Source organism: Macaca thibetana, chromosome X (genome assembly GCF_024542745.1).
Source record: "Macaca thibetana thibetana isolate TM-01 chromosome X, ASM2454274v1, whole genome shotgun sequence".
Classification (NCBI taxonomy): domain Eukaryota; kingdom Metazoa; phylum Chordata; class Mammalia; order Primates; family Cercopithecidae; genus Macaca; species Macaca thibetana.
In genome coordinates, this window is record NC_065598.1 from 102,466,658 (window position 1) to 102,492,862 (window position 26,205).

Below are 26,205 nucleotides of genomic sequence, written 5' to 3' on the forward strand. Positions count from 1 at the left end.
AATGTAGTGACTTTAAGTGTGGACTTGATAAAGTTAGTTGACTCCATTTTTTTTCTAATAATGGAATAGCAGCCACAGAGAACCCAAGGATTATTAAAACAAGAGATGAGTTTTGAAGTTAGAATTCTGAGGTACCTCTTTTAAATTTTTGAAATACTTCTAGTGGATATCTGATAGATTACTGACCATTTGCCTAACTTTATCTTACTTAATTGTTCTGGCTCACAGCAGGATGGAATATCTTGTGGAAATTTTTGTTATGCATAAGCTGTTTTATAGATAAAGCGATTTTCCTTCATTTAGAGAAATAATTTACTCTTCTGGATTTTACGGTCCCCTTATGTTATCTCTTGCTTCTCCCAGCTAATAATGACTCTTCTGTGGCACCTACATTTAGCACCTGGTTTTATAGAGTTAAAACTAACTTATGAATATTTGTCTTATTAAGCACAAATCAATTTGCTTTGCTTGGCAGATGGGAACTACTACATGAATGGAGCTATGGGGCTACGTTCTACTAAGTACTCTAGTATATGGGATTTAGGAAGGTCTGCCAATCAGGAAGCCTTCATATAGGTAGTTTTTAAAGAGTATTTTACTTTTGAATTTTCCATATCTGAATAGTGTAAGCAGGTTCTTGGGTGTTAGATTGATAAGCTCCCTCAGTAGACCTTTTTTGTGTGGTATAGAACAAAACTAGGAAGTAAAACTTATTAAAATGGAGAATTTTTAGATATTCTGTTTATTTCCCTTTTCGTCTTGGTACCATTACTTTGAAATTAAATCATCTGTAAAAACCAGAATATGATAATGTTTGAAATAAGCTTTTCATTTTATATTTACATAGACTTCGCAAATCACTGTATAAACAATTTGTCATAAACACATACATAATAAACAATAAGGTAGCCTTATAAAAACCTCTTAATGACCATCCCTTGAAAATATAAAGCTTCTTTCCCCTATTTCCTTACCCCAGACTCAAGGAGTCCAACTCTGAAAATGTTCGCCTTAGATATTTATTAGCAAAATATCCCCGCATTTCATGATAACAAATTTTGGCCTTCTAAGTACCTGTTTACTGAGACGAAGGTGCCCAAATGGTAAGCATGACATTTCATTTAAGGTAAGGAAAGATCTACCGCCCGCCATACACACACACACACACACACACATATGCGCGTGCGCGCACACACACACACACACACACAAAATTAATAAGTTAACATTTTGGCTTATTAAAAAGAAAATCCCATGGGGCAACCCCTAGAGGGGACAGATCACGCTATGTGCTCCCATCCCTTTCTGGAACATCTTGGTCCCTGTGAAATCAAGTTAAAAATTACTTTTAAAGACCTCTGAATGAGAAAGAGCAACTTTGTAGGAGGTTTTGAGTAATGAAGGATGATCAGTGTTACCCCTCACCTTTTTTTTAAAAAGTAGTGGAAAGATTATTGACTGCATACCTAAGTAGAAAACTAATATTTGCTACCAAGTAGATTTCATTCTAATGAAAAAAAAAAAAAAAAAAAAAAAAAGACTGAAAAGTCATGACATTGACCATCCTTTATATCTCAAAATCTCCTGCAAGGCTGCCCTTTCTTATTCAAAAGGTCTTTAAAGGTAATTTTTTACTTGATTTCAGAGAACAAAATGTTCCAGGGAGGGAGAGGAATACAGTGTGATTTGCCCTCCCTAGGTATTGTCCTATGGGATTAAAAAATAAAAATAAAAAATAAATAAACCAGGCTGGGCATGGTGGCTCACGCCCGTAATCCCAATACTTTGGAAGGCCAAGGCAGGTGGATCATTTGAGGTCAGGAGTTTGAAACCAACCTGGCCAACATGTTGAAACCCTGTTCCTACTAAAAATATAAAAATTAGCCGGGTTTGGTGGTGGGTGCCTGTAGTCCCAGCTACTGGTGAGGCTAAGGCAGGAGAATCACTTGAACCCAGGAGGTGGAGGCTGCAGTGAGCCAAGATGGTGCTGTTGCACTCCAGCCTGGGTGACACAGAGAGACTACATCTCCAAAATAATAATAATAAAAAATAAATAAACCAACTACAAGCCAACATCCACAAATATATGAATATACCACCAAGTTCAGTGATTCCACTTGCCCCGTTAACCCTGCTTCTTTTATCTTCCTTGATTTTTTGATAGTTTTATGTCTCTATTCAGCTATAATTATTTTATAAAGGCTTAGTTTCCTCATCTGTAAAATGGGGATAAAACTTGTCTTCTCTACCTCACAGCATTTTTTATGTGAGTCAAATGAGTTTTGAAACTTGTGAGCAACTATACAAATACTTGACATTTATCTATTAATGAAAGAGAGAGATGTTAAAATGCCATTTTCTGGGCTTGAAGACCAAAGGGGGCTATATATTTATGTCCTTTTCCCTAGTAATTACTTTCCCCATGTTGAATATATAAATTGATTTGGAGTGGTAACATGGATTATATCTGATATGCAATGATGTCACTACAGAAACAAAACACTGATAGTTACTAATTGAAGAATTTGGGCATGATAGTGATTATGCATTTATGGTTTATAATCAGAATAATGTACAATAATTAGAATAACTTATCAGGACATCATTTCCTTTTGATGTCTCATCGCCCAAAACCTAGAAGTTCTCAAACAGTGCTTCCACAGATATCAGCGTCACTTGTCTTGCTGAGTGGTGATAAAGAGTACATATAACACCGGTTACCTTAGTGGTATTTTTCAAAACAATACTTAAAAAAGAAATAATCATTCAACTAGTGAAAACTCATGCTGTTTGTGAACAATTGTGGAAGGCTTATGGCTATAAGGTAAGCTAAAAATAAAAAGCAGTCAGGCGTGGTGGTGCACACCTGTAGTCCCAGCTACTTAGGAGGCTGGAGTGGGGTGGAGGATTGCTTGAGTCCAGGAGTTTGAGGCCAGCCTAGGCAATATAGTGAGATAAAAAATATTTTAAAAAGTAAAAGGCATAACAATGTTTGCCACATTGCTCTACAGCTATGACAGATTTTATATTGCCTTTATGATAGAACGTTTGCCCAGTTTTCCACCTTTTGCTACTGCTATGTAACCACAAAAGGTAAGAGTAAATCCTAAATGTGATGGTATACAATACTTTAATTCAACAGATATTTACTGAGTGCCTTTTAAAAACCAAGCACTGTTTTAAGTGCTGGAGATAAAGCAATGAAAAAAAAAACAAAGTCCCTACTCTCATGGGGCTAATACTGTGCAGTTGGGGGAGGCAAATAAACAAATAATATATTATATGACTGGTGCTGATAAGCAATATGAAGAAAAATAAAGTAAGGTATCATGATAGAGAGGGGAGGAGATTGGTATATTAGAGAAACTGGTCTGGGAAGGCCTTTTAGGGTGACCTATGAGCAGAGACTGGTGGTACTAGAGTATATGAGCCAAACAAGTATTTGGGAACAGAGTGAATACATATAATTTTTTCTAGGAGTTTTTCTGTGAAGGGAAACAGAGAAATAGGGTGGTAGCTGGCCCTTGTCGTGGGTGTTGAGTATACAATGGTGACTAAGACAGGAATAGTTCTGGCCGGGTGCAGTGGCTCATGCCTGTAATCCCAGTGCTTTGGGAGGCTGAGGCAGGTGGATCACCTGAGGTCAGGAGTTCGAGACCAGCCTGGCCAACATGGTGAAACCCCATCTCTACAAAAAATACAAAAATTAGCTGGGCATGGTGGCACGCACCTGTAATCCCAGTTACTTGGGAGGCTGAGGCAGGAGAATCACTTGAACCCACGAGGTGGAGGTTGCAGTGAGTCGAGATCACGCCACTGTACTCCAGCCTTGGTGACAAGAGTGAGACTCCATCTCAAAAAAATAAAATAAAATAAAAGAAGACAGAAATAGTTCCAACCCTTACAGAGTTTATAATGTGATGGGTCAGACAGTTGATAAATATGTAAGCAAACAAATACAATTGCTAGTGTAGTCAGTAGTAATAACAGCCTTGTTCTGTTGGCTTAGAAATCTCCATAATGCAGGGAAACCCCCAAAGCAATTTTCCAAGGCCAGCTGTCTTGTAAAGTATGCTTATCTGAAGTCCTATTAAAGATACAAATATTTCCTAAAAGCAGTGATTAATAATAGGTGGTGTACTGGTGGCAAAGTTCCAGTGTGGCATCTGTGAAGCATCTTGCCAAAAACCAATTTGGGGCGTTTTCAAATTAAATCATCTATCTATGAGCACTAACAATATCTGAGAGGTGGTTTGGTAGAAGTGGGGGTGGGATGTTCTAAGTGGAAAGAATAATGTGATAGTGCAAAAGCAAAAGATAACAGTTGTTGTGGACACAGCAAATATTCTAGATTCATTTACGTGAAGTTGAAAATATGAGACTTAATATATAATGCACTTAGCGACTAGAAAAAGGTTATTGAAGAGCAATGTCTTAATCTATACCAGAGGAAAACCTGAGATAGAGAATTAAAGGCACCTAAGAATTAAACCTTTGTTTTTTGTGTCCACTGTTCTTTCAGTGGACATAAAATAGCCTATGTATAACAAAAATTTCCACAAGACATTCCATCCTGCTGTGAGCCAGAACAATTAAGTAAGATAAAATTAGGCAAATAGTCAGTAATCTATCAGATATCCACTAGAAGTGTTTCAACTCATAAGCCAAATAAATTAACATTTTGGCTTATTAAAAAGAAAATAACATAGGGCAACCCCTAGAGAGGGCAGATCACACTGTGTGCTCCCCTCCCTCCCTGGAACATCTTGGTGCCTGTGAAATCAAGTAAAAAATTACTTTTAAACATCTCTGAATGAGAAAGGGCAACCTTGTAGGAGGTTTTGAAAAATGAAGGATGATCAGTGTTAACCCCCTCCCCCCTTTTTTGGTAGCAGTAGAAAGATTATTGACTGCATACCTAAGTAGAAAACGAATATTTCCTGTCAAGTATATTTCATTCTAATGGGGGAAGAAAAAAAAAAAAAAAAAAGACTGAAAAGTCATCACATTGGCCATACTTTATTTCTCAAAATCTCTTACAAGGCTGCCCTTTCTTGTGCAAAGAGATCTTTAAAGGTAATTTTTTGCTTGATTTCAGAGAATAAAATGTTCCAGGGAGGGAGGGAGAGGAATACACAGTGCGACTTGCCCCTTTTTTCCCCCTCCCTTACTACACTATAAAGAAGTGAAGTTTTAAAACAAGGTATAGGGCCGGGCATGGTGGCCCATGCCTGTAATCTCAGCACTTTGGGAGGCCAAGGCAGGAGAATTGCTTGAGCCCAGGAGTTGGAGACCAGCCTCAGCCACATAGTAAGACCTTATGTCTACAAAACATAAACAAAATTAGCAGGACATGGTGGTGTGTGCCTGTAGTCCCAGCTATATGGAAGGCTGGGGTGGTGGGAGATTGTTTCAGCCAGGGATGTGGAGGCTCCAGCGAGCTGAGATTGCATCACTACATTCCAGGCAGGGCGACAGAATGAGACCTTGTCTCAAAATAAACACATAAAATGAGGTGTAATCACATTTTCTGATTATTATTATAGTATTAGTTGCTCTCTTGTTTTAAAGTAACCAAAATGATGGGCCTGGTTTAGTTCTTCTAAATAATGTTTAAAAGTACTACACTGTATACCAGTTTATTCATTTGCTATCATACTTGCTTTCTGCTTTGTACCTAGAAATTCAGGTGTTGCAATTTCTTTGCTTTTCTGAGGGTTACTCTTTTTGTGCATTGGTGCATAGGTCTTGAAGAGTAAGAAGTGGCTGTAAATATAGTACCAATTCTCATATTTTTCTGTGTCTCAATCTTTAGAAATGTAGCTGGGTTTGATTAATAATTCATCTATTCTTTTTTTCCCACAAGGCATTGTAATCTGTTGTTTGTTATATCAATTGCTTCCCTAAAAAATTCTAAATCCTTTAATGAAAAATAGATTTCAGTTAGGGAAGGAAATGAGTGTGTGTGTGTGTGTGTGTGTATGTGTGTGTGTGTGTGTGTGTGTATATATATATATATTCAGTTTTCAAGTAAGTGCCTTTAAAAGAATTCAGGGAGAGGGAAAACAGGACCAAAGAAGAATTATTTTTATTAACTGTTTTCCAAAGCTCTTAATATAAAGTTGGCAGCTTTCAAAATGCCAGCTGTGGCTATTGAATTATTCCAAAATAAGCATTCATAGTGTCATTTTAAGGACTTAGATCTGGTAGCAAAGTAATAGAATCAGGAAAATCCACAAACTTTATTAAGCACACTACCTTCTCTTGTTTGAATATATTTCCTACTAAGTGTATTGGCAGTTTACTAATTAGTTTGTTTATTAACATATAATGAAGCTAAGTTCAGTAAAGGTGTACTTGTTTGACTTTATAAGCATGACAACTTATGACAAGATAAAGAATCCACTGTAAGGTTTCAGTAATCATTACCATGGAAAAAAATTATAATTGAACATTTTACTTAGAATGGAAATAAATCTTGTTTGTAATTAGGAAGTTCATTACATGACTCTTCTGCAGCTAGAGCAGTATTCACTTACACAGTGCCCTCAATCCAGTTTACAAACAGAAAGAGCCACTTGTCAAACTAAAGGACACTTTAGTTTGTGTACTAAACTAGCACATTGATAATGAGTACCATTTTCAAGCTGTGACTGTTTTACTGGTCTTTCCTCTGGCACTCAGCCCATTGCCCTGTTTATCATTACCATTGACCTAATGCAAAAAAAGAAATGTTTATAAAATTTGCAGGTGTCTAAATATTGGAAGGGGCAATTAATGCCATAGATCAGTGTTCTCAATATTGGCCACATGTTAGATTCAAATGAGGACCTTTTATTTTTATTTATTTATTTATTCATTCATTGATTCATTCATTCATTTACTTTTGAGATGAGTCTCACTCTGTTGCCCAGGCGGGAGTGCAGTGCACAATCTTGGCTCACTCCGAGTGGCGCAACCTCCGCCTCCCAGCTTCAAGTGACTTTCCTACCTCAACCTTCTGAGTAGCTGGGATTACAGGCACCCGCCACCACGCCCAGCTAATTTTTGTATTTTTAATAGAGACAGGGCTTCACCATATTGGTCAGGCTGGTCTCAAACTCCTGACCTCAGGTGATTCACCTGCCTCGGCCTCCCAAAGTGCTGGGATTACAGGCATGAGTCACCAAGCTCGGCCTCTGAGGACCTTTAAAAATAAACTAAAAGATACTGGATTATTCATGGATGAAATGATACAAGTCTAGAATTTACTTTAAAATACTCCAGGAGGGAGTATTTAGAACCCAGAAATTGGTACATATTAATTTCTGAATGACTTGCAGGGACTTGATGATGATTACAGCTTAATGAGCTGGAAGAGTTCCCCAAGTGACTACAAATGTAGTCTAGCACTAGCTTCCAAATTATTTGTTGCATAGTTTTATACTAACTGCCTGATTTCATACTTACAAAAACTGAGCAATTTTCTTTCTACATAGTACAAGGCGCTTATAATCTTGTGAACATTTCTGCTGCCAAATGTGACCTTTCTTGCCAGTGATTTTGACTACTCTTCTCACATCCACATAGCCACCGTTAATCTTTAAACAGTATCTTCAAAAAGATAGTTATCTTTTATCTTTATCTGTTATCTGCTAAAGCTATCCTGTATTCAATAAAGTGCGTTCATTTGAAATTGTAATTCCTTTATTTTGACAAATTTGACAAGTTATGTTTATTTATATACACACACACTTATGTACTTAATTCTGTTTTTCAATGTAGAGATAGCTCTTTTGGTTGTCTTTTGCAAGTACTCTTTTATCCTTTTTTTGAGTATTTTCACATTCCTAGCTTCAAATTGAAAACGTTCTCCTCTTCTCCATTTCCTGAGTAATTTTAATCACATAGTTCTGAAGACACCATCTGCATATTTTAGCTCTACTTTTCTTCCTTTATACTTTACGAAATCTCCAATTTCTCATAGTCACTATTTCAATGCTAAAAGTGATAGAATTATTTTCCCTTTTATCCCCAAACCTATCAGTAATTCCCTCCTCATTAGTTGAAGCATAATTATTTCCTGTTTCCCTCATCCTCATTCCCATTGTCTTTTCCCCAATACTTTCTCTTTCATAATATTTGTCAGTTTTCTCATTTCTATTTTTTAAAAACTTCAGTTCATACCCTAACTTTTTTTCATATCAGATAATTTCTTACCTCTATAATCTGCACATACTGCCATTGCCAAAATCTTCTTTCTTGAACTTTGCCCTCACTATCAAAATCCTCTGAAAATTGCTAATTGATACTATGCTGCATTTGTGACCCCTATTTTTACTTTTTATCAATTCCTTTATCTACTCTTCTACCCTTTCCTTTCAGCTAAGCCAAATTTCTCTTTATGTCTTTGTCTTATCTCCTGTTCTTCTAATTTACCTCCTTCCATGCATGTAACTTCCTAACGTGATAGGAAGTGATGTGAGGCAGATGTGAGCATCTGCCAACCTATCTGTATTCTCATTCAAACCTTGCTTAAAATCTTAATTCTTTTTAAGTGGATAAAAATAGGAAGAGAGCCAAAAGCCTGGTTTATAATTGATTTAAATTTTTCTTAAAAATCTGTATTCTAAATTAAAGGCAAATGCCTCATAAAGCAAAACCAACACTCAACCAATCAGAGCTTCCAGAAAAGGAAGGTAAATTTTTATATTTCAGCCATCCCATTGTTATAGTTAAATCAACAAACTATATCCTTATTGTGCAGCAATATGTTGAAAGTTATGGATATAAACACAGAGATAGAAAACATGGTTATTTTCCTCAGAGGACAAATAATCTGGATAAAGAGACAAAAATTATATACATGAAGCTCTTAGAAAGTAGTTATAATAACCAGCCTAATATATACTAGGTTGTGTAGTACAGGTTGAACATCACTAATCTGAAAATGAAAAATCTGAAATGTTCCAAAATCCAAAACATTGATTGCTGACATGATGCCACAAATGGGAAATTTCCACACCTGACCTCATGTGACAGGTTGCAGTCAAAATGCAGTCAAAACTCGTGCATAAAATTATTTAAAATATTGTATAAAATTATCTTCTGGCTATATGTATAAGGTATATATGAAACAAATAAGTTTCGTGTTCAGACCTGGGTCTCATCCCCAAGATATCTTGGTATGTGTACGCACTTAATCCAAAACCTGAAAAAATCTGAAATCTGAAACACTTCTGGTCCCAAGCATTTCATATAAGGGATACTCAACCTGTATAGACCTAAGTCCTATGAATATTCAGAGAAAAGGGAAATTATTATTGCTTGGGATTGCCAGTGAGGATTTCACAGGGGAAGTGGGTCTTGAAGAAAATGTAGGATTCAGATTAGCTGGACTGGGCTAGACGACTCTCATTAGGATTTCTTTTTTTTTTCTTCATTAGCATTTCTAGGTAAAATGATAATTGCTTAGCAAAGACCCTATGGGAGAAATTAGCTGGTTGTTTAAGAAAACAGTGAACTTTGTTCTAGGAAATATAATTAGATTATTAAACTGGAACTAATTGATCAAGAGCCTTGAATTCCTAATTGAGGAATTAAGAATTGTTGAAAAGAAAATCCCTGTACAGAAGCATTTTATTTAATCAAGGTTTTATCTTGTTTAAATATCTAAGATTTTCTTAAATAATAATAGTATTAGCTAATATTGGGTGTTTTACTGTGTGCTAAGCATTGCTCTAAGTGCGTTAAATGTAACAACTCATTTAATCTTTACAAAAGCCCTTTGTAGTAAGATCTGTTTTAACCTTATTTTACAAATGAGGATGCAGAAAGGGTAAGTACTTTAACTTGCTCAAGTTGACACAAGCAAGTGACAGAGCCAGAATTTAAATCCAGTTAGTCTATAGTACTAGATTCTACATTCTTATCTAATATACATACAACCTTATGAGCGAGATACCTAAGTGCTGCAGATACATTCTGAGATTTGGACAATTGAAGCTGACTTAACTCTTTTATTGAAAGATAATTTTCTCAGATACTACTCACATTGGCATACTGTAATCTCTCTTTATCCCAAATATATTTTTTCTTTAAGAAAAACCACTATAAGGACTCTTTGGACTAGAAAAGTTTTAAAATAAATTTATTAGCTTGTTATATGAAGTGATACAGATTTGATTTATCTCTTGTAAAGTCCTTATTTCAACAATCTTCCTATTACAACAGGGCTTCTGGTTGGGACTCTTGATTCAGTCTTAGACTCTACTGCTAAAGTAGCTCCATTTCGCATCCTACACCAGACGCCAGATTCTCAAGTTTACTTGTCAATTGCATGTGGTGAGTATGATTTTTAAAACATAATTCAAATTAAATAAGGGTACTACAAAGCTGAGTATTCATATTTATTTATATTCTGTAGTTGCTTTGAGATTTAAAAACAAATTAAATGTGTAACTTTACTTTGAGAGAATAGCAAGACCTTTGTTTATTTTTAAAGGATATGGGTTATTAAGTTGTTTTTTTTTTTAATACATTGGTGTGAGGGACCTGAAGCATGTGGTCTAGCAGGGCTGATTCTGAACAGATTTTGGTCAGTGTTACTGCTACATAACTCCTTTCTTCAACTTCTGCTTTATCCAACTACTGGGAAGATGGGAACTTCTCCATGAAATAAATTGTTTCATTACTAATAACTCCAATGAGAAGAATCTGAAGTTATCTGTGAACCCAAAACATAAAGGTTGACTCCTAAGGAAGTATAAGCCTGGAAAATTAAACCTTTTTTATTCACTCCCACCTTCTCAGAAAAAGCATCATATCCTTCAAATATGAAGGAGTGTCTTACAGTTAATGCTACATATTCATTCATGCCAGGGTGGTTCAGATGCTTCAACATATATATTATGGGTAGAAAAGGAATTAGGATAATACTTTCTAATAAAGCAAGTCAAAATAAATTTTTAAAAAGCTGCATTGACAGTTTCTTACTTCCTTTTATGATGCAATTATAATGTTGGCCTAAATTAGAATCCCAGATTTCTAGCCCTTTTGCTATTGAAAAACTGCCTTTCTTCTTTATTTATTTATTTATTTATTTATTTATTTATTTATTATTATACTTTAAGTTGTAGGGTACATGTGCATAACGTGCAGGTTTGTTACATATGTATACTTGTGTCATGTTGGTGTGCTGCACCCATCAACTCATCATTTACATCAGGTATAACTCCCAATGCAATCCCTCCCCCCTCCCCCCTCCCCCCTCCCCATGATAGGCCCCTGTGTGTGATGTTCCCCTTCCTGAGTCCAAGTGATCTTATTGTTCGGTTCCCACCTATGAGTGAAAACATGCGGTGTTTGGTTTTCTGTTCTTGTGATAGTTTGCTAAGAATGATGGTTTCCAGCTGCATCCATGTCCCTACAAAGGACGCAAACTCATCCTTTTTGATGGCTGCATAGTATTCCATGGTGTATATGTGCCACATTTTCTTAATCCAATCTGTCACTGATGGTCATTTGGGTTGATTCCAAGTCTTTGCTATTGTGAATAGTGCTTATCACCACCGACCCCACAGAAATACAAACTACCATCAGAGAATACTATAAACACCTCTACGCAAATAAACTGGAAAATCTAGAAGAAATGGATAATTTCCTGGACACTTACACTCTTCCAAGACTAAACCAGGAAGAAGTTGAATCCCTGAATAGACCAATAGCAGGCTCTGAAATTGAGGCAATAATTAATAGCCTACCAACCAAAAAAAGTCCAGGACCAGATGGATTCACAGCTGAATTCTACCAGAGGTACAAGGAGGAGTTGGTACCATTCCTTCTGAAACTATTCCAATCAATAGAAAAAGAGGGAATCCTCCCTAACTCATTTTATGAGGCCAACATCATCCTGATACCAAAGCCTGGCAGAGACACAACAAAAAAAGAGAATTTTAGACCAATATCCCTGAAAAACTGCCTTTCTTCTTATCCCCCTCTCTTCTAAAGTAGATATATTATACTTTTTAAAACAGAACAAAAGCACATGAGTTTCTGGAACATTCATATGTGTGAACATATAGCATACAATTAGTTTTTTAGGATGTGTGGCTTGTTTTTTATATTTTCCCCTAAATTTATTTTAGTGTTGCCAGTGAGTCTTTCCTCCTGGCCCTCTTAAATTGAATGTCGTTTAACCTAAATGAGGTTGACATTGTACCTGCTGACATCACAAGAATTCTGTAACCTCAACTCTAAATCTAGTTAGTAAAAATTATTTTTTTTAAAAAAAAGAAAAAGGCCTTTCTACTTAAAAAAAAAAAGGATGATTGTATAACTTATTTCCCCAAATTAACCTGATGCAGAAATAGTGTAATTACCTACTAATGAAGCTTCCTTATACCAAAAGAATCAAACTTAAGGCCTTAACATTTCCCCCATGGCTTTTATTTGTGGTTTATTAAAGACAGTTATTACTCTTGGTATGGTGACTTAGTAACATGAATGAAATTCTGATTGAATTGTAGGAAATAGACCATTTGCAATGTCAACAAATTTTTTAATATGCCAGTCTCCATATATTATAAAATATACTAAAAAGTCAGCATATTTATTTTGAATATTTATATAATACACAGTGCTGAGAAGACTTTAATGGTATGTGAGTGATAGGAGGAGATTGATAAATACTGAAATATTCTTCAAGCCAAAGCAACTAGGGCTAATAATGTTTAACCTCACCCTCTGCAAACCTCCTAATGCTGATTCAGCGGGTCACATGGATTTAACCTTGCTACAGAATTTTTAACCTCCTTTATGACATTTCTATAAGTTTACTAGGTCTTTTGATGAATGGGGTGGCTCTGAGCAAAGGTTTCATGGCTTCTGAAATAAGTAGAGTGGTCACAGTTGAGATCTACATTTACTTAGCATGCATAGGACTGTCACATACATGCTGTTTTCAGCCACACATATTATAGACACAGTACTAACTGCATTATTTGTAGACCAAGGATTGAATTGTGCATTATGTATTTTCTGGTACTCTACATATTTTCTTAAAAGATACTGGTTATTCTTTAGGCACCAGTTACTAGCATCTTGTTTTCAGAATTTTATATATTTTCTCATGAGCTGGATTTACTTTACTCCCCTTTCATTAAATGTTTTATTCTTTCTATTTATGAGAAATACTGTTCATGCCCACATAGAGGGATAAAGTAGAGAATAAATGTAATTATTTTACTCCTTTATGACCGTCAATTTTTAAAGTGAAAATGTTATTTCTTTTTAAACTAAGCTTTTAAATAACAAGAGCAGTTTTGTTGTGGAGTTTTCCTTGAGTGTTTTATTTTCTTGTGTTATTAATCAGGAGCCAACAGAGAAGAAATAACCAAGCATTGGGATTGGTTGGAACAAAATATTATGAAGACCTTATCTGTATTTGATTCAAATGAAGATATTACTAATTTTGTACAAGGAAAAATAAGAGTAAGTGGCATGGATATAGCTCGTAGATGGAGTACCAAAATCTTTGACTCTCGTATATGAGGATCAAAGTTTGCATGGAAGGTCATTGTTTCACTGGCACCTTTCAGGATTGGTAGAAACAAACATATGAATTTCAGAATCAGTGTGCTAAAGAAAACTGTAAAGTCTTTAGCACAGGGGAAGATTGATAGATATTGAAATATTCTCTAAAACATACTGGTTATTCTTTAGGTACCAATTACTGACATATTGTTTTCGGAATTTTATATATTTTCTGATGAGCTGGATTTACTATTTCCCCTTTCATTAAATGTTTGTCTTTGGCGCCCTTGTGAGTACTCTTAGGGGCATTTTTATTTCAATATCTCTTGAGTTTTAAGTTGAATAAACCATTTGTTCATTCAAGCAAATATATTTAGCACCTGTATTTGTAGTAGCTCCTTGTGAGGCATTCAGAAAAAAACCTAAGTACACAACTGAAGAAAATATGCTTACCTCTGTCCTAAGAGAATTATCTATGTACATACATATGAATGTGTACCTATATAGATATATACAGTCATCCCTCGGTATCCATGGGGATTGGTTCTGGCCCCTGCTGTAGATACCAAAATTCACAGATGCTCAAGTCTCCTAATATAAAAGGGCAGAGTATTGGCATATAACCTATGCACATCTGCCTATATACCTAAAGTCATCTCTAGACTACTCATTCCTAATACAATGCCTATGCATCACTTCATTTGAGTGAACTCTGCATAGTCCTCGGTGCATGGCAAATTCAAGTTTCGCTTTTTGGAACTTTGTAGAATTTTTTTCCCAAATATTTTCAATACCTGGCTGGTTGAATCCATGGGTGAAGAACCCGTGGATATGGAGGGCTGACTGTACAGTTGTATTCAATCAACTATTTGAATGTATGAAATATATTTTTGTTGGTAAGTGATGATGAATTTTCGGAAAATATTTTGTCTCCTTTAGGGATTAATTGCTGAAGAGGGAAAACATTGTTTTGCAAAAGAAGATGATCCTGAGAAATTTCGAGAAGCCCTTTTGAAATTTGAAAAATGTTTTGGTTTACCAGAGAAGGAGAAGTTAGTGACCTATTATTCATGCAGTTATTGGAAAGGACGGGTTCCTTGTCAGGGCTGGCTTTATCTTAGCACCAACTTTCTGAGCTTCTATTCTTTTTTGTTGGGATCAGAAAGTAAGTGGTTTCTATTGCTTACTATGGCCTTGAATTTGCTGTCTGACCTATCAACTCTAATGATGTTAGGTTGTAAATAAAATAATAGGATTGATATTAAAGGTAATTAAACTGTATAATAAAAGTTTATTTCATCTAGGGAAAGAACACTTTTAAGACTGGTTGCTTAACATAAAACCTTTAGAAGTATATATAGAATGCCTTGCATATCGTGGGAAGTGAGTCAGTATTAAATGATGATGATGATCTGGCATATGACTGCTTTAAATTCCTTGTTATAAACTACCTACTTGCTTTAGTCTGTGTTTTAATCTGTTTTAAACACACAGTTTAAATATAGTGGCCATAGTACCTAATGACCCACATCTCACTTTGTAGCCACAAAGAAGAATCAAACAGTACTATTTATAGCATACATACAAACAGCTTTTACATTGGTAGTTATACAATTATGTAATTATATAAATAAATAGATTTAAATATCAAATCAGAATCATTTTTTTAAAATTATTTAAAATTAAATTGGGCACAGTGACTCATGCCTATAATCCTAGCACTCTGGGAGGCCAAGGCAGGAGGGTCACTTGAGCCCAGGAGTTCAAGATGAACCTGGGCAATATAGTGAGACCCTGTCTCTACAAAACAAAAAAAGTCTAAATTAGCTGGGCGTGGTGGCACATGCCTGTAGTCCCAGCTACTCGGGGGGGACTACTTGGGATGTGAGGATCACTCGAGCCTGGGAGGTCAAGGCTGCAGTGAGCCATGATCACATCAACTCACTCCAGTCTGAGCAGCAGAGGGAGACTCTATCTCAAAAGAAATTATTTAAAATTAGATCTCTTCCTGGAATCACCAATTCTTGCATGTTCATGTTGATGCTTCAAATTTTTAACTAATCTGGAACTCTAAACTATTTTAGCTGTTTATAGTATTTTTCAAGGGGTTAACTATTGTTTCAGAAGACCTGATTAATAAACATAAATCAGCATGAGAGTTTAATCATACCTGCTTATACCTCTTATTTGCAGTAAAACTCATTATCTCCTGGGATGAAGTCTCAAAACTTGAAAAGACTTCAAATGTCATACTGACAGAGAGTATTCACGTGTGTTCCCAAGGAGAGAATCACTACTTTTCAATGTTTTTGCACATTAACCAAACATACCTTCTTATGGAACAGCTGGCAAACTATGCCATTAGAAGACTTTTTGATAAGGAAACATTTGATAATGACCCAGTCCTTTATAATCCTCTACAGATCACCAAAAGGTATTCAAAGCTTAATTTTTACTTTTCAAAGTATTGTTTGACCATAAGAATGATAGTATTGCTTACCATTAAAAGTTAACTCTTCTATGTTTTATGACAGAGGTTTTTTTGGAGTTGATTGTGGGTGTGTGTGTGTTTGTGAGTTTATTCATATGCATTGCATAAATACTACCCTTCTCTCCATGAAATTTAATTGTAAGAAATAATAAAAGTTAGGTTTGAAAATTATTTCTTGAGATTCAGATAGGACTTGCCCTGGAATGCTTTTAGAAATGCAGAGATTTTTGTGTGTGTTTAGTCTAACTCTAAATTTCTCTATGAATAGTCTAGACAGTTTGGGTCTGAAATTGTTAAACATGTTATTTATTTTTTAAAATAACTTATAGAAAACTTTTTTTTAAATGAAGAGGCAAGTTCGTGGAGTCAGTGGAGCATGGACTTTAGAATGAAAGTAGAACAACCCTTAGATAAGTCATATCTCTCAGGACCTCAGTTTCCTTATCTGTCATTTCTATCTCAGAGGGCACTTATGAGAAATGAGCATGATATGTGTGAAAGCACTTTGTAAAATATAAAATATGAGGTAAATGTTAATCATTATTAGTGCCTCCCTTCAGAAGTACTTGTCTGACAGCTGTTTGCCATTATATTTGGTTTGTTGAAACTGACCAGATATCTTTTATCCTGCTGAACATTCTAAACAGTTGACTAAAATGAACATGCCAAAGGGGAAAAGGAGAGGAGAGGATCCAGAAATAGCTAGTGAAAGCAGCTTCTGGCAAGGAGGATGACGGTATAGACTATATGGGAAAGTATAAGAGGAACCTAAGCCGCAGTCCTATGGCTAGACCAGAACAAGTGACCTAGAAGGTTGTATGATCACTACACAGCCCTGATTGGGTACAGTTGTTCCTCTTGCCTATTCCTAAACCATTCCTAAAATTCATATACATAAGGATTTGTTTGTAAACCTCCCTGCTTTTCTGGAAATTAGATCAGCAAGGTAAATTTTTTACACTTCATTACCAAAATTAGGTCTCAGTACACATGATTTATAAATAGAATTCTATAAGGATTAAGAATCCTGTTTGTATTATGTTATAGGTGGGCATCTGTTTTTGTATTTCATTCCTTGACTGGCAACCATAAACATAAACTGTTTTGCCATTTTATTTCCATTAAAATATAGTCTAAAAGGCTATCAATGAGTTATTCATCACCAAATCTGTATTTAATTAAGATATAATAAATCCATTTTTGTCTGTGTGCATTTTTAGGAGAGCCCATTGAAAATTGTATATATCTACATCTTTTTTCCTAGTAAGTTAAAAAGAACAGTAATGTATTGGGACTTAGTCTCCAAATGGCTTTTTTATAAAATGGAATATCTTTATTGCTCTGCTTATTGTTTTTACAAATATATATTACTTTTATAGTTTAAACAATACAGAAGCACAGTAATGATAGTTAAATTTAGTGTATATCCTTCTAGGCTTTTTAATGCATGAATTTAAAAATATTTGCAAAAATAGGTCTGAACATCACACATTATTCTACAATCTGCTTTTTTTCTCCTCATATATCATGGACATCTTTCCATTCACATAAGTGGACTTTATTTTATTTAAATAAGAGTGAACCCACCAAATTACAGTTCATTTGTTTTATCAGCTTTCCCAGGTTGAAAAAAATACCATTTAACTGAGGTAAAAATTAACAGGATTGTGGTTTTCTGTTCATGTTTATCAGAAGTACTTTGAAAGACATGATGAACTACCACATATTTAAATAGTATATGCAGGAAGAATGAATTTAGTTTTAGCGCTGTTGGATTTGAATTAGAACTTGCATTATTTACTTATTATCCCAGATGGCATTGATACTTAATGCAATTGTTTTGTGTCCCTAGAAAAATTATACTATTTAAAGCAATTGCTTTTTACACAAAGGCTACATTTGTCTATCAGTTAATAAGTCCTCTGTATTTACTGACACCTATCCTGTGTCCAACATAGTGCAAGCAGTATTATTTTATCATACTTCTACTTTAGATTTTTTTTTTAATTTATTTATTATTATTATACTTTAAGTTGTAGGGTACATGTGCATAACGTGCAGGTTTGTTACATATGTATACTTGTGCCATGTTGCTGTGCTGCACCCATCAACTCGTCATTTACATCAGGTATAAACATTCAATTAAAATTTTACTTCACTTAATTTTTAATATTGTCTTTAATAGACTACTCTTTCCCTATAAATTTTTATGCCACAAATTTTCATTATTTTATTTTACTTGAACTGGGTAACTCGCTTGATTTTCTGGTAACCAGATAGGAACATTGTTGTCTTCCAGGATTGGTTTTAACCATAGTCACATATTATGCCTATATGATAATATAATAATAGTCTTCTAGCAAATCACCCCTTAGAGATAGTTTGAAGACCTACATGATCTCTAACTTTTGTGCATTTTAATCTACTAATAAAATGAAATTGGAAGAAAAGAACAAACAAAAGAAGTTTGCAAGGAATCAGTGTATTTTTTTCTATTTCAGAATTTGTTGAAAAATACAGCATTTTTAGTGTTTAATCTGTGTGCTTCACAGTGTATGTAGATTAGTCAATACAGGCATATGTACACCTTAGAATTCATTTCTGAGAATTCATTTGTGCCTCATCCCATTTTTTCTTTCCTACAGAGATCTGGAAAATAGAGCCCACAGTGAGCAATTTAATGCCTTTTTTAGGCTGCCCAAAGGAGAGAGTTTGAAAGAGGAACATGAATGTTTCTTATGGGTACCATTCAGCCACTTCAATACTCATGGAAAAATGTGCATCTCAGAAAATTATATCTGCTTTGCTAGCCAAGATGGCAATCAGTATAGTGTAATCATTCCACTACGAGAGGTAATGTGAATTTGGTTACATATCAGTTTTTAGTTTGAAAATGATATCTTCCACAGAGTAAAATGTCCTTTAATTCTATAAATTATTAAAACCTCAAGATGCAATATCCTTTTAGTAATTTAAAATAATTATTCTTCAGGATAAGAGTACAACCTTCTGAGATATTCTCAGTTCCATTTAGTAAAGTCTTACAGCTCTTACTGAAAGTGAAAATTTTTAAACTTTAAAATTTAAAAACAAGATAAGCATTTAGGTTAGTGCAAAATGAAGTTTGATCATTCAAAAATGTATGACATCAATACCCAAATTTAGACTATCACTTTTGATGTACTCTGGCAGAAAAAATAACATTGACATCTTTTATGTAAGTCAGAAATAAATTGTTGGCATTTGATACTGAAGTTTTACATTTGTATTGTCATTTTTAAAGGATACATGTTAGACCTTTTTCTTCAGAAGTGAAATAACTTGCACTGAGGTTACTTGTATGATTGGTTCAACTAGTACCCAAAGTCAATTTCTTAATAAGTCATACCTATAGACCAAAACTTCTGCCCACAAAAGGGTAAGCCAAACACAATTTACTTGAAGGTGTCAACAATAAAGGAAAATTTAATTCATCTCTATGTTTTTCACCCCCTAGGTCTTAGCTATAGATAAGACAAATGATTCCAGCAAATCTGTCATCATTAGCATCAAAGGAAAAACAGCTTTTCGCTTCCATGAAGTTGAAGACTTTGAACAACTGGTGGCAAAACTCAGGCTCAGATGCGGAGCAGCTTCAGCTCAATATCATGATATTAGCACAGAGGTAATTAATTATACAGCAATCAAATCATTTTGAAAAAAAAGGTGTGTGTTTAGTGTAGCCCATTCTTCAAAAGGAATTCATAGTACCTTTCCTATTTATGTCCAGGTTTTTTTTTTTTAAAGATAGAATCTAAGAAAGTATATTATCTAACTCACATCCTAAAGCAGAAGTGAGAATTAAGGACTTCATTTTTAGAAACTCATTCATTTTTAGAAACTCATACTTTATAAAATTATTATAATTTGATCTTTCTTTTACTATATTTGCTGTTTACCATATAAATATACCTTGTACTTTCATATAGTTTGGTTTTTAAGAAATCAAAATATATTTGAGAATTCAGTGAGGCCTCGAAAAAGGACTCCTCTTATTGTTGCAAAGAGATAGCAATTTTAAACCTGTCTGGATATCTTTTATTTAATATCTTGTAGGTCAGCCTTATTTACATAATCTGGCCAAAAGCAAAATAATAGTATATCTGTTTACTAGTAAAATATTAGAGAGGATAAGGAGGATTTTGATGTTTCATATGTCTCTCATGGAAATGCAGACAGGCCGAATTCAAATGAATTTTCTTTTTCAATGTCCAGGAACCCCATGTTTTAATAGATTGATAAAACTTATCAAATTATAGCTATTTATATTTTAAGTAAAATTCAAAGAAAAGCTAAATATGTCTTTATTGGCTATATTATTTTATTTGAATTGGAGTATAGAGCCTTTTACTGCTATCTCCAGAGTAGAGATTGAAAATAATACGCTAAGTCAATTATAATGTAGTATTGGTAAAATTAATTTTCCCTTTGATAATTAAAAAGCACAGTGAAAACATGTAATTAAATTTTTTTTCCATCTCAATTCCAGACACAGATTTTCTACATTGGCCATCAAGAGTTTTTCTTGCCCCAACTTTATTATCTCTCATTCTCTTTTAGTATGTACCCAGGATATTCCTTAGTTTGATGCGGGAATACAAGTAAAATCTCACCAGCCTTAGTAGTTTTCTCTCCCAGTGCTCCCAAATTCTTACTTATATCATGTTTTCCTTGTTCTGTTCTATTTCACATTCAGTCCATGTGTTAGCTTCAAAGCTCAACATATCTTTCTTTTTCCTTTAATTAATTTGCTTTTCCAAAACCTGGAGAGCTGTAACTGTTCCCCTTAAAACTTTCATGTGCTTTTAGTAGCTGAGTATGCTCAGTTGTCAAGAAAAGATTTTGTTTCAAAATGAGTTTACCATCTTTCCAAATATGCATCAGAATTCTACAGTTTTCTAGTTTCTCTTACTCTTTATTAGAGGTTTTAATAAATATATGTACAAAATACCAGCTAGTATAGTATCTGCTTGGAAATATGTATTTTTAAATTGCTATAATATTGTTTTCACTTAAGATTTTTATCTTATCAATGATGAAGAATATTAACCCATTTTAGTATCTGTATATATCTAGCTTTAATAATAGTACATGTAAAAAATTAGTAAAGAGAAAGCTTTTTAAACAAGAGCTAGTTCCATTTGATTTCTAAGTAACAGAAATTATAGCTATATCCTTTTATAACTACACTTATTCTGAAACGAAGAGAAAAATTGCATTCTATTTTCATAAACCTGGTGACTTTGTACAAACAGCAAGACTTTTTAATTTAAATCTCCAGGAGTCTAATTCAACAAGTCTAAATATGAATACAGGAAGTACTTTAGGAAATTTTTCCTATGAGAATGTCAAAGACATGATACAAAGAACAAATCCTACCAGAAGTAATTGAAATTATGCATGAGTATCAGTTCTATCCAAGTTTTTATATAGGTATATATTAAAATGTTCCACATTTTAATAAGTTATACTAAAATCTGGGCATATAAAGAGATTTAGTAAAATTCTAATAAACTGCTTGGAAAAATACATGAATCTTTTACTTTTATTGACACATATAATCAGGAACTATTGCTAGATAAGGTAATTTTTCAAAACCACTCAGTGAAAGAAAAATGGGCCCTCTTAGGTTAGTTTTAAGCAAAGTGACCTAAGAATGGAAAGCACTACTGAAGATCCGTTGCCTGATGCTTTTAAACTACATTATGAATGAATTGTGGAAACTATGGAATGTCAAGAAAGGTAGTAATTGAGTTCATGCCTTAAAGTTTTTAGATGGGAAAATAAGTATCTTCTACAGATTATCACAGAACATGTAAACATATAGTAACTTACTAACTATATGAAATATAGTTATTATCTTAATAAGATAATTTCATAACCAGGACTATCTTACTAAGTTTTTAAATAGAAGTAATGGGTTTCCTACATGATAATGTAGATCCAAATAATAGTTTAACCAACATGACTGATTTTTTCTTGCCTTGATAAGAATAAGGTGTTTCTTATGACTATAATATAAATTTGGAAAATGATTTTTAGCTGTGGGGGTAGATTTATTTCTAAGTTGGGAAACCAGAAACTATTGAAAATGAAATTCACACCCATTAAATTGTGGACTATGAACAGGATCCTATTTAAGATAAGCTTCTGATATTTGAGAAAAGTATTTGTTTATATTTTTTTGTTTTAATTATTGGTTTTACAGGTCAACTCTGTAACCATTTATTATACCGAGTTTAAGAAGTATTCTAATTTAAATTTACACATAAAGAAATGTTCATCTCTTCATTGTCTTTCCTTCACTTTTAGAGCCGTATGATAATTGTAAAATCAATGTCAGAAAATAAAAATGAAACTGATTAAGAATAGCTGCTATAGAGTTAACAATCTATATTGCTTTCTAGATGTGATTGGATTTTGCTCAGGCACTAAAAGTCTGATGAGTGCCAAATTTACTTGTCATAAGTGTGAACACCCAAATGGAGAGAAATATATATTTATCTCCAAGTACATATATAAAACACCATGGGTAAAACTTTCCACTCAAAAGAGCCAGAGCAAAAATGTTCAAAAAATTTAAGTTTAGTTCCTTGAATAATCTACTTTATTATACTCTTCAAAATTTTAAACATTATTTTAAACTACCATCTTTGAAGGTAAGTGTTTTTTATTTTATTTTTTGTCATTTTTTAAATTTTCTGACCACCTACTGCCTGTTGATGAAGGTGAATGTTTTAACATGACTTTATGAATACTTAAGAGGTAATAATGGATAGGACTGGCATACTTGTCATCACTCTTATAAATTTATGTTTAGGGTTTCATTACTTAAGAGGTTATTTTTTTTTCCTCTGGGATACTTTTCCTGTAGTTTAGAACAATAGATAAACTGATGATTCAGTCATTCAAACTAAAGGAATGTGCTGTGCTTGAGATCCAGACTACAACCATTAATTTTCCAACCTGTATTTGCAAAAATGTAGCTCCTCATTCAAACAGCTAAACTTAAAATATTAAGTGGTCAAGTATGTGATTTGTCAAAATAAGCATTTTTTTTTTAAAAAAAAAAAAAGGGAATTGTTGCAATTTGAGACCTATGCTCTCTAATCATTAATTCTTCCTTTATTGGCTTCTTCTACCTTACCCTTTTATTTACACATTGATTTGAATACTCCTCCTTACCTTTCCTTGAATCCCATCTATATTCATCTGTTCTCATGCTGCTATGATGAAATACCTGAGACTGGGTAATTTATAAAGAAAAGAGGTTTAATTGATTCACAGTTCTGTGTGGCTGGGTAGGCCTCAGGAAACTTACAATCATAGTGGAAGGCACCTCTTCAGGGGTGGCAGGAGAGAAAATGAGTGCTGAGCAAAGGGGGAAGCCCCTTATAAAACTATCATATCTCATGAGAACTCACTCACTATCATGAGAACAGCATGGAAGAAACTGCCCATGATTCAGTTATCTCCACCCAGTCCTGCCCTTGACATGTGGGGATTATTACAAGGTGAGATTTGGGTGGGGACACAGAGCCAAACCATATCATTCTACCCCTGGCCCCTCCCAGATCTCATGTCCTCACATTTCAAAACACAATCATGCCCTTCCAACAGCCCCCTAAAGTCTTAACTCATTCCAGCACTAACCCAAAGTCCAGGTCCAAAGGCTCATCTGAGATAAGGCAAGTCTCATCTGCCTATGAGCCTGTAAAATCAAAAGCAAGTTAGTTACTTCCTAGAGACAATGGAAGTACAGGCATTGGGTAAATATACTGTTCCAATTGGGAGAAATTGGCCAAAACAAAGGGGCTATAGGCCCCATACAAGTCTGAAATCCAGCGGGGCAGCCAAATCATAAAGCCCTGAAATGGTCTCCTTTGACTCCATGTCTCATATCCAGGTCACACTGATGAGAGAGATGGACTGCCACAGCCTTGGGCAGTTCCACCCCTGTAGCTTTGCAGGATACAGTGCCCCTCCTGGCTGCTTTCACAGGCTAGTGTTGAATGCCCGCAGCTTTTCCAGGTGCACGGTGCAAGCTGTCAATGTTATCTACCATTCTGGGGTCTGAAGGATGGTGGCCCTCTTTTCATAGCTCCATTAGGCAATGCTCCAATGGGGTCTTTATGTGGGGGCTCCGACCCCACATTTTCCTTCCATACTGCTCTAGCAGAGTTTCCCCCCATGAGGACTCTGCCCCTGCAGCAAACTTCTGCCTGGGCATCCAGGCATTTCCATATATATGCAATCTAGGCAGAGGTTTCCAAACCTCAGTTCTTGACTTCTGTGCACCTGTGACTTCTGTGCATCTGTAGCCCAACACCACATGTAAGCCGCTAAGGCTTGGGGCTTGCACCCTCTGAAGCAATGGCCCAAACTGAACCTTGGCCTCTTTTAGCCACAGCTGAAGCTGAAGCAGTTGGGATGCAGGACACCATGTCCCAAGGCTGCATAGAGCAGGGGGGCCCTGGGCCAGGCTCATGAAACCATTTTTCCCTCCTACGCTTCCAGGCCTGTGATGGGAGGGGCTGCCGTGAAGGTCTCTGGCATGTCCTGGAGACATCCGAATTTGGTGATTAACATTCGGCTCCTGTTGCTTACGCAAATTTCTGTGGCCAGCTTGAATTTCTCCCCAGAAAATGAGTTTTTCTTTTCCATGACATCATCAGGCTACAAGTTTTCCAAATTTTTTGCTCTGCTTCCTCTTGAACACTTTGCTGTTTAGAAATTTCTTCCACCAGATATCCTAAATCATCTCTCTCAAGTTCAAAGTTCCACAGATCTCTAGGGCAGGGGCAAAATGCCACCAGTCTCTTTGCTAAAGCTCCATTTCCCAATAAGTTCCTCATCTCCATCTGAGACCACCTCAACCTGGACTTCATTGTCCATATTACTATCAGCATTTTGGTCAAAGCCATTCAACAAGTCTATAGGAAGTTCCAAACTTTCCCACATCTTTCTGTCTTCTTCTGAGCCCTCCAAACTGTTCCAGCCTCTGCCTGTTACCCAGTTCCAAAGTTGCTTCCACATTTCTGGATATCTTTACAGCAGCACCCCACTACCTGGTACCAATTTACTATATTAGTCCGTTCTCACACTGCTATGAAGAAATACCGAAGACTCGGTAATAAAGCAAAGAGGTTTAATTGACTCACAATTCCACATGGCTGGGAAGGCCTCAGGAAACTTACTATCATGGTAGAAGGCACCTGTTCACAGGATGGAAGGAGAGAGAATGAGTACTGAGCGAAGGGGGAAGCCCCCTGTAAAACCATCAGCTCTCTTGAGAACTCATGAGAACAGCATGAGGTAAACCATCCCCCTGATTCTGTTATCTCCATCTGGTCCCATGCTTGACACATGGGGATTATTACAATTCAAGGTGAGATTTGGGTGGGGACTCAGAGCCAATCTTAATGTCCAGCCCTGCTAGGGCTTGTACTGGCTTCTTGGATTTCAAACTAAAATACCACTGGATTGGTCCACCCTAAGCTGCTACTTTTCCTCTGCCTCAGTCATGGGCATTCTTTATCTTACTTAAGCTACTAAGGTTTGCTAAAGTTTAAGAGATGAAATTAGTGAGTCTTGTCTTTCTTTTCTTTTATTTTTTACCACTCCTAGTAATAACTTGCAATAGCTGGTGTAGTTATAATCCATAGAGGCCGGGTAACTGATATGTTTTAAAAGTAAAACTTTGGAGTTCATAAAGTTTTATGTGAAAAAAGAAAAGACTCAGAGTAACTAAAACAGTGTTGATGAGGACAAACAAAGTTGGAAGACTCAAGCTTTCCAATTTCAAAACTTATTATACAGCTATGGTAAATAAGACATTGTGATACTGGCATAAGGGGAGACATGTAGATCAATGTAATATAATTGAGACTCTAGAAATACATTCTCACATTTATGGTCGGTTAATTTTCAACAAGAAAGCCAAGCTAATTCCATGGGGGAAAGAACTATTTTCAACAAATGGTGCCAAAACAATGGATAGCAACATACTCCCCACCCCCCAAAAGATGTTGTACTCTTTTCTTAAAGCATACACAAAAATTAACTTAAAATGGATCAAAGACTGAAATGTAAGAGCTGAAACTATAAAACTCTCAGAGAACACATAGGAGTTAATCTTCATGATCTTGAATTAGGTGATTGTT

At 35.1% G+C, this 26,205-nt stretch overlaps 1 protein-coding gene across 2 annotated transcripts in view; it reads left to right on the plus strand.

The window, feature by feature from the left end:
• The window catches only part of TBC1D8B (TBC1 domain family member 8B), a 68,068-nt gene that overhangs the window by 3,399 nt on the left and 38,464 nt on the right, over positions 1-26,205 (plus strand). For both annotated transcript variants that reach the window (XM_050776079.1, XM_050776080.1), the window contains exons 2-7: positions 10,213-10,323; positions 13,352-13,470; positions 14,452-14,677; positions 15,706-15,946; positions 18,649-18,856; positions 19,500-19,667. In XM_050776079.1, coding sequence (XP_050632036.1) covers positions 10,213-10,323; positions 13,352-13,470; positions 14,452-14,677; positions 15,706-15,946; positions 18,649-18,856; positions 19,500-19,667 — 1,073 coding nt within the window. The remainder of the gene's footprint in view (positions 1-10,212; positions 10,324-13,351; positions 13,471-14,451; positions 14,678-15,705; positions 15,947-18,648; positions 18,857-19,499; positions 19,668-26,205) is intronic.